Consider the following 10,125-nt stretch of genomic DNA (forward strand, 5'->3'; position numbering starts at 1 on the left):
CTTTGATTGTGAGGTCTTCACCTGGGGGCCAGCAAGTGTCTGTAGCCACCTGAAGAGTCACGGCCCTCGTACTCTGGCCTTGATACGAGGGGCAGGGCGGAGATAACAGGGCACTCTACCCTGGTCAGAGTCCTGAACCAAGAAGGCCTTGGAGGGGAGCAGAGGATATAGGTTCCACAGGCGAAAGGATCCCAGGGGGATGCGGACGAAGCGGAATCGCCACCTGTATTTTTCACTCTGGCCTAGTCAGAGGGACTCCTGCCGCAAGAGGGGTACCGGCCCCCGATATCTGACTTTGCACTTCACGTCACTGTTAGAAAAGCCCCGACCCTTAGTGAATCCCAGGAGGGACACGAGAAGCGGGAGAAGAGAGGAAGGAGAGGAACACACTAAGGGGTCTTGATAGATGTTCTTGATCTACCTGGAGAGTGCTGAGCCACTTCCTGGTGGCCGCAGTACGCCATGTGTAGCAGAGAGAAGCTTTGCGGCTGAAGGTGCATCTGAAGTGAGTAAAGTACTGGATGACTTCACCTACTGACTCCACTTGTTCATTCCTGTGGTGCACTGCATGCATCCACCATACCTCCACACTGTACATCAGACACTGCCCTGAGGCCTAGCTCCACCTGTGGGGAGCTACACCATCCAAGCTGCCATAACACCAGCCTCAGAGGACTGCAGCAGCGCTGGTGGCCATCACCAGAAACCACAGGTGGCGTAGTCGATAAGTAACCACTCAAACAAGCCCATTTTTTTTATGTGACAGCCCTGGGCACGGAACGGGTCACGGCCACGATTGCATGCCCCACAACACCTACAAGGCCAGCCTCCGAGTATTCCCCATCGCTCAGGGAGGGCGTCACAGTAGACCTATAGTTTCCAATACAAACTGTACTAATAGTAACATTTCACCATTACTTAGATCTGTTCCTTCAAGATTATGTGGTAAAACCTTAAAGACGCCAACCAGTTGATCATTGAACTCAAAACAATTGTATGGAAGGAACACCTGGGCTTATTAACTATGGGCATCATAGCCCTCTACTGTAACACCCAGCATGAAAGGGACCTCAAAGGTGTGAACCTCTTTCTACAAAATGACCCAGCAATTTCAGATGCCATAGAGTGTTTTTTTTTTGATTGCTTGCAGTTCATCCTCACTAACAATGATTTCAAATATATTAATATTTTTTGAAGGACACTGTTTCTAGATTTTCTACTTTAACCTATTAGAAGATTTGTCGTAAGGTTTTTCCCGTGCATTTGAGACTTCCTTTTCTTGGGTGAACTGATTACGCCCATCTTTTTTTATTGTTTTTTTATTATGTTTTTCAGTCATTGGGCATTATTACTTTTAATAGGTAATATTTTTTAGAAAACTATAATGGAGCCAATGACCTTTGAAAAAGCACTATGGCAGAACAATTATTATTAAGAAAGAAATTAGGAGACATTATTTGTTTTTTAAAGTGAACACGACAGTTGATACATGCTGTCTGAACTTGCGCACATTAAATTGCACGCATTCCCAGTGCCGTGCTACTCACTGCGTTCGCTGCTCTGCTCTTTCCCGTGTCAGGTCGCCCCGCTGAGTACCTCATACAGAACTTCCAACTCTGCTGCATATTCCTGCTGTCTCCTCATGGCTATAAGGAAGCGCAGCCAGATCCTGCAGGAATTTAACCCTGCTGTGTCCTGCATAGTTTGGCTTCCTCAGCCTACACCCTGCCAGCAGGGGATATACTACACGGCTCCTCCTCCTGTTCCCTTCCTGAACTTAGGTTCTTGTTCCTGTCCATCTCCAGCATTCAGTCTCATCTCTCCAGTTTCTGACTTGGCTTGTTTACCCGTTCTGTCTGACCTTTCGATTCCTGACCTTGGCTTAGTTTTGTAAACCTTTGTTGCCTGCCATGACTTCAGACCATCTGACGCTTCTGTCTTCTCCCTTCAGTGCTCCACTTTCCTGCTTTGATCTGTGGGTCAGCTGCTGGAGGTCAGGGAACTGCCCTAGAGTAACACCTGTTGACTAACTGCGGCCAAGCTTATCCTCACCAGCAGAGGCTTTAGCAAAAGCTAGGTAGTCGCTTAGTCACATCTCTCCAGGATAAGCCCGGTCCGTGGTGCAGTGGGTCCACTCCCTCCACCATCACACAAAGCATTACTTTAGCCAGGTATGTTTAATTTTGAAATGCTGCTCTGTTTGAGAAAAAAAAGCAAACTTTGAAAGCCGCAAGAGTGATTAGTCGAAGAGGCTGGTCACCGGCAGCTTGTCCCCACCCACTTCTCTTGAGTGACCGGTCTCTTCCCATGTGTAGGAACAGTCCTGTCAGTCACTGGCAGCGGGGCAGGGAGAAGCCACTGGGGACTGGCCTTTTTGAGGAGTCACCCATGCAGCTTTCTCCCCGGTTAATTTTATGTTTTTCTCTGAGATGCAGCAGATTTTAAGATTCTATTTGTGAATCGGGCAGTATGTATAAGCTGCCAAGATCCCTTTTTAAGAGGGCATCATGGGGGTGCAAATAAGCCATTATTACTGTGTGAAGCACTACTACTGTTTAGGACCATTAAGAACATCACCATTATTCAGTGGGACACAAAAGATGGCACTATTACTGTGTGGTTCAATATAACTATCTGAGGCACTATATTATTTTTGGGACACTATATACCTGGTTTTATTGTTTTCAGGATGTTTTGTGTTTAATGGCATCAATATTTGTGAAGTGTGTTGAGACACCTTATTTCCTCTGAGAATAAAAGCATCTCACAGTTTCAGATGAGGTGGAGAGTCAGGAGGCCTCCATACATAGCATAGTTGGTTAATCCCACTGAAATTGGTGCATTCAGGCTTCCATTGGTGAACAGGCTGCCACGAGAGGTGGTGAGTTCCCCTTCAATGGACGTCTTCAAACAGAGGCTGGACAAACATGATTTAGAGATGATTTAGTGAATCCTGCTTTGAGCAGGGGGTTGGACCAGATGACCCAGGAGGTCCCCTCCAACTCTACCATTCTATGATTCTATGATTCATTCAGCCGACATTATCTTGGGGGCTCTTATTCCCTTGGTTGATTATTTTTTGTTATATATACATGACTGAATAGATAATTTGCAGACTGTTTTCTTGTAACATGTATATAATGTGATGTGCTATACCCCTTCATCTTCATTGTCTTTATGAGTATTTATTTAGTTTTCTTAATAAAGTACCAAAAAACAAACACATGTCTGAGTGACAATCAATATGGTGACCATTACAGCTCCCGAGTCCCAACACCATTTACCTCCAGCCTGACACACTTATAATACCATAGTGGTGGTCAATCATACCTTGGTTAACGAATGATAATCTGGTTTGGTTTTGTCGTCCATTTTCCAGATCTGGTAAAGAAAAAACACTCTGTTAATATTTAATTGTACAGCAATTATCTGCCCTTCATGGTGGTGATCTTTATGGGTTATTCTCTTCTCATCTTTTCATGGCTGAGATGGAAATATCAATGTCCAAGTGGCTCTTCTACTCTACTTCTGTAACTCCTATAGAAATGAATGTCAGCAGTGCAGCTCTGCCATTTTCATGACTGTTTCCAGAACCTCACCTCCTGTTACTAGCGCCTTGGACGCTGCTATTACTTTCTAAGCTATTAACAACGGAGATGGCAATAACCCAGTAAGGATTACTTTTGATTTGTGATGACTCACTGGAGCTCTGGCGGTTTCCTTCAAAATCTTTCACCTTGTTATCATCTTTAAGACCTGGAAATACAAAACAGCAGAGGGGATTGTTACATACTAGTATCACTGATAACGTATATAGATATGAGTACATTTTATTAGTGTCAAAACATATAGTTAACTGAGGACTTGGCTAGTCTGTGCAAAATGTGCAAATCTGTAGATACAAAGTAAGGTAAGGTATGAACTTTCAAAATTAAAATATTGAGGTGCTGAATTCAATCATCAACGGTAAGACAAGCCATAAAAATTCCATTACCAAGATACCCAATTTTCCTAATAACATGCACATTATAGAGCAAAAAAAAAGTGAATTCATCCAATTTAGACGTTTCAAAATTCCCAGGCACATAATGAGCTCCAATACATGTAAAAACAATCAATAGTCTAGACACTCAGGGTAAAAAGCAATTCTTCTTTCATATTTAATTAGCCCTAAAAAGGGATCTTCCAGTAGGATTAACCTTCCTAAACCATCAATAGGTCGAATCACATATCAAATAGATGAGTTGGCGGTCACTTGAGTAATAGTGATCACAAAATTATAAGTTTTCATATATCCTTAAATAAGATGTATAGTAGAGGGGTTACAAGGACATTAAACTTCAGAAAGGCGAATGTCCAACGGTTGAGAGATGATCTTAGTGCCATAAATTGGGACAATGTCCTGAGAAGTAAAAGTACACAAAGCAAATGGGACACTTTTATAAGCATCTTGACTAGGACCTTTGCACAATATATACCCTATGGGGAAAAACTAGCTAGAAATAGGAGGAAACCACTATGGCTAAATAGAGCTGTAAGGGGCGCAATAAATGACAAACATAAAGAATTTAGAGAGTTAAAGCAAGAGGGTAGTTTATTGAGAAAAAAATAAATTGTGTAAAAATAAAATCAAGGCAGCAAAGATTGGGACAGAGAGACTCATTGCCAGAGAAAGTAAAAATAATCCCAAAATATTCTTTAACTATATAAACAGTAAAAAACTGAAAAATAATAGTGTTGACCCGCTCAAAAATAGCTTGAGTGAAATGGTGGAAGAGGATGAGGGAAAGGCTAATCTGCTAAGCTCCTTTTTCTCTTCAGTATTTATACAATAAAATTCCATGATGACATGATCAGGGATTCTAGGAATTCTCCACTAGATGTCACCTGCTTAATTCAGCAGGAGGTACAGCACAGCCTCAAAATCACTAAAGTAGACAAATCCCCGGGCCCGGATGGCATACACCCCTGAGTACTGCAGGAATTAAGTACAGTGATAGACAGAGCATTATTTTTAATATTCACAGATTCCATAATAACAGGGTCTGTACCACAGGACTGGAGCATAGCAAATGTGGTGCCAGTATTCAAAAAGGGAGCAAAATCTGAGCCCGGAAATTATAGGCCGGTAAGTTCAACCTCTACTGTGTTAAATCCTTCAGGATTTCCTAAGAGATGCTATCCTTGAGTATCTCAATAAGAATAACCTCATGACACAGCATCAACATGGTTTTGTGAGAGATTGGTCCTGATTAGCTTCTATGAGGAGATAAGTTCCAGAATGGACCAGGGAAACGCAGTAGATCTTGTCTATATAGGCTTTTCGAAGGTGTTGGATGCGACACAAAGGTTGCTATATAAAATGAGAAAAATGGGACCAGGAAAAAAATATGTGTAACTGGATTAACAACTCTCTCAGTGATAGGAAACAAAGAATGGTTATTAGTGGAGAACATTAACATTGGGTCACAGTTATCAGTGGGCTACCACAGGGATCAGTATTGAGCCCTCTTCTTTTAACATATTTATTAATGGCCTTGTAGGGTGCATACAAAGTAGAATTATAATATTTGCAAATGATACTAAACTCTGCAGGGTAATAAACACAGAGGTGGATAATTTAATATTTCAGAAAGATTTATGTAAGCTGGAGGCTTGGGCTGAAATATGGCAATTGAAGCTTAATGTAAATAAATGAAAGGTTATGCACTTGAGAAGAGGAAATAAAATGTATATGTCACGATTAGAGATGAGCGAACATGTTCGGAAAACGTTAGTTTTTTTCAAATTCGGCAAGAACATTGCACATTCGGATTTGTGTTTGGACCCTTGAGCATTTTTACTGAAAATCGGCCATATTCGGCAAAAGTGAGATAAATGTGTTTCCACTACTGTATTTTTTAGGACTTTGGCTAGAAAAGTGGTACTGTCTGATGAGCGGGGGGGGGGGGGGACTTGTTTCATGAGGGGAGGGGGTGGGAAGAGGTCAGGGAAGCGGCGGACTGTTAATCTTATTTTTTTTTTTCTTAACTTAATGTGTGCAGATTCCGGCAAGCCAATCAGGGTGCAGGAACCATCCACAACGTCCAGACACAAGGGCTTGTGTCATTGGCTGCTGAAGTCACATGTCTCTCTCCATATAAAGAGCAGACATGTTGTTTTAGCGCTATTTTGTCAGTGTAACAGCGCAAAGAGGCTGCTCCTGCTGCTGCTCCTGCTCCTGGATACTGGGAGTTTGAGATAGTTAGCTAAGCAGTTGCTTGTAAGTCAGATAGTTTAGATAGATAGGATACTGTGTGGCTGTGAATCTTTCAACATATCAATCATTTTTGATATTAGTGGTCCAGACAGAGACAGCAGGCCACATTTCAGCATAGAACTGTGTAGTGCTGATATTGTGCTCCATTCAGGAGTACACCCCTGACACTGCCTATCTTAGAGCTCCTTATGAGCTTCTATGGCTGTGAACAGAGATTGTATAGTTCCATTACAACAGAGCATAACAGCCATAGTGCACTATTATCCATGCTCCCATGGATTTATTCCTCTACATCAGGTTCCTCAAACACACAGCCAGCGGGGGACCAAAAGCAAGAGGCATAATGATAATCAGACCCAAAAAGGAAGGGGGCCCGCTGATGCCAGTACCATTTTCAGCTGAATGTGCATCCTCAGATGCATTTTCTGACTAAATGTATTGCACCACAATTGCTATACACGCCACAGGACTATCACAGGCTGGCAGCTGACGTTGTTGTCCACATGGCAGTTGGCACTTGATGTAATTGCCATGCGTTGCAAAAGTCCCCTGCGCCAGCTATGAAGCAGGAAGAGGACACCGCTTGCTATGGGAGTGGAGAAAGGTGAGGGCAATTGTGGCGCCCCTGAGGGTTCGACCGCCACAGGGATGCTGCACTTCTCTAATGGAATGTAGTGTCCCTCCTCTGAGGTAAGAACAGTGTGATAGTCGGGACCCAACCTTTGCATCCAAGACCACATTTCTCCACCAGAGGGGGCTAGTATGCACTAGGTGCTGCCCTCCTGGTTACAGGAGACTGGGGAACCAAGAGTTAGGGGAACCAGTTAGTGGGTGTGGGTGGAGGACTTACAAGTTAGTTACAATTTAAATTTCATATTTAATAAATAGCCATTTTGGGTCTTGGTTCTTTGACTGCCTTCAATCGCTCTTTGACTGTCTCTATGCTGTCAATTGCTGAGTGGACTGTGATCTCCCACCCTAACGCAGATCCTGTGTGGGCCCACACCGGATGGAGACACAGCACTCGTGCCCCGGCCTTCGGACGAGGGGTAGGTTGTAGACAAGGAATGTCTCGACCCGGTCAAGGACCAGGACAAAGAAGGCCCGGAGCTTAAGAGTGTGGCTCCATAGCAAATGGATCCCGGGGAGGATGCAGACGGAGCGGCGTACACCACCTGTCCTCACCACCTGATATATTCAGAGGGAGCCCGGCTGCAAGAGGGGAACCGGCCCCCGACACCCGACCTTGCTACTCCATGTCCTGGTCGGGAAAGCCTGGTAGGCCCTGAAGATCCCACCGGGTATCGGATCGAGCGGAGCTGCCACCCGTGCCCTTGTTCTGATAGGAGCTCAGAGGGAGACCTGGCCTATTCGCACACACACAGACAGGAAGGATTCGGTCTGTAGTTCAGGAACACTCTTGTGTAGAGTCCTGATGGAACGCTGGACTTACTCGGAGGTTGTCGGACCCCCGTTCCTGGTGACCGCAGGACTCCGCGGGGAGCAGGGAGTCACCTTCCTTATGCCATCTATGTGAGTAAAGCCTTGGAAGTTCACCCCTATGGCCTCCAGACTGTTTATTCTGCGCTACACCGCACGACGCGGCGCCCGTTCTCCTCTACTACTACCCCCTCCATCCTGTCCATCTGCCCTGAGGCCCTGCTCCGCCTGTGGGGAGTAGTAATAACTTTGGCCGCCATAACACCATGCCTCAGCGGACTGCAGCGGCGCTGGTGGCCTTCACCAGGTGCCACAGGTGGCGTAGTCGTAAATCAGCCACTCAACCCGGATAAGCCCACACCATCTCTTTTAATGTGACGGCCCTGAGCACGGGTAGGGTCCGGGCCACTGCTGCACCCCATCTCTCCATCAGAGGACCCAACTCCGAGTCCCCCATCTCCCAGGGTAAACAAAAGGGCTTTTCGAGAAGAGGCGTCACACAATCGTTTATTTTTTTTGCTTGTTTATTTATGTGACAAGGGACATTATTACAATATAGGAACCAAATCAGAAGACATTATTACATAATGGGGGACATTTTTCCAGGATGGGATGCAGGACTACAGGCCTATTGGGGACAATATTATTGATTACTGAACACTACTGTTACTTCACATTAGGATACATTATTATCGAGGTCAAGTAATGGCCATTGCATCAGCCAGCTACGGAGGCCTCTAGCTGCTGTACAATAATAATAATGTAATATGCTGCTGTACAAAAGTATGACAGGATATTAAATAAGCCATTAGGCAAGTAAAAGTTAAAGGGAATATGTCAACAGGATTTTGCTATTAAATCTGAGAGCAGCATGATGTAGGGTTAGAGACCCTGATTCTGGCGATGTATCACTAGCTCAGCAGCTTGGTGTAGTTTCAATACAATTAATGTTTTATCATCAGGATATTATCACTGCAGGACTAAGTGTCTTGTACCAGGCAGTCCAGCTAAACTGTGTAATCCCACTCCCACCACTGATTGGCAGCTTGCTGACAGTGTACATAGGAATCTGTCAATCAGTGGTGTTGCGGGGTTATACACAGCTCAGCATTAAATAACTGCTGTATCTACCATACAGAAAACTACCAAAACTACACTTAGCAGCCCATTAAGTGATAAATTGCTCAAATCAGGTCCTCTGTCTCTACATCATGCACCTCAGATTCCATAGCAAAAACTTGCTGACAGATTCCCTCTAAAGTCCCATATAGTGACTACGTAAAGAAAGAAGAAGAAATTGCAAATATTTAAACAAAAAAATTAAAATGAAATATGAAAAAAAGGAAAAATATTTCACCACTTAAAATGCTGTGCAAAAACAAAATTAAAATAAAAAAGTATAGATCTGGTATCGCTGCATGACCTAGAACTGTACAATAACCCATACCATGAATAATGTAAAAAAAATAAACACACCAATGGGCACAGTGATGATGTCTGTAACGCTCTGTGGAATATCATGGTGCTATATATAAGCAAAGATTAATAGTAATAATGGTAGAAGCGAAAAGTGGTGAATTGTACACGTAATAGTTTCTATTTTACAGTTCATTGATCTTATATATAATGTGTAATATAATCATGTATAGTAATATCACTTATGGAGGAGCAGAGGGAGCTGGTACTCACATAAGCAGTAGACACACAGGTAGAAAGGTAACAGAGGGAAGCAGAAAATTCCAAGCAATATCCTTTGCCACAGCTTCAGACGTTCATGAAGTGCTGCCATCGTATGCGCTATGGCAATTGAAAGGTATTTCTTTCTTCCTCATCATTTTATGTTTCACACTATAAAAGAACTTTAATCTGTGAATCAACAGCATTTGCATGTCGTAGATGAGGATAATTTTCCCTGTTGACAAAAGGCAAATAAAAAAGTGATTCTGAGGAGTAATTGTGCAACTTGTGACTGAGGCAACTACTTCCAAGACTATCTGATTTCACATTACAACAGCCATGAATAAGCTACTGATATGAATCCAACAGTGCATTTATTATACCTTATGATCCTTAACAATCATTCCTAGGAACGCTCGTTCCACAATAATCGCGCAGTCTGAACAGGCTACTGATCAGCAAGGAAAATGTTCCTTCATCGGGTGAAATGGGCATTTTGTTTGCACAAAAGATCATCGTTCTTGGCGGTGCATCATTTTATACAAACAAGATCTGTGCTGCCGAGAACAACTGCAGCCAATGTGCATTGAACAATCTATTACTGATCTCATAAGTGTGAAGCATAAGTGCGGTCTGCATGTGTAAGCTAATAACACCAATCGGCAGTCATTTAAAGGGAATCTGTCACCTGGTTTTGGCTACCTAATCTGAAAGCAGCATAATGTAGAGGCAGTGACCCTGATTCCAAA

The 10,125-nt window shown here is 43.4% G+C and overlaps 1 protein-coding gene across 2 annotated transcripts in view; it reads right to left on the minus strand.

The window, feature by feature from the left end:
• The window catches only part of LOC141258978 (kyphoscoliosis peptidase-like), a 64,815-nt gene extending 55,275 nt beyond the window's left edge, over nt 1-9,540 (minus strand). For both annotated transcript variants that reach the window (XM_073674314.1, XM_073674313.1), the window contains exons 1-3: nt 9,389-9,540; nt 3,703-3,756; nt 3,331-3,381 (exon numbers count right to left, since the gene is read on the minus strand). In XM_073674314.1, the coding sequence (XP_073530415.1) occupies nt 3,331-3,381; nt 3,703-3,756; nt 9,389-9,488 (205 nt within the window). In that variant the 5' untranslated portion in view covers nt 9,489-9,540. The remainder of the gene's footprint in view (nt 1-3,330; nt 3,382-3,702; nt 3,757-9,388) is intronic.
• Between the last annotated feature and the right edge of the window lie 585 nt (nt 9,541-10,125).

The sequence above is a fragment of the Phyllobates terribilis genome, unplaced genomic scaffold (assembly GCF_046119375.1).
Source record: "Phyllobates terribilis strain yellow unplaced genomic scaffold, ASM4611937v1 Scaffold_3__8_contigs__length_932513732, whole genome shotgun sequence".
NCBI classification, from domain to species: Eukaryota; Metazoa; Chordata; class Amphibia; order Anura; family Dendrobatidae; genus Phyllobates; species Phyllobates terribilis.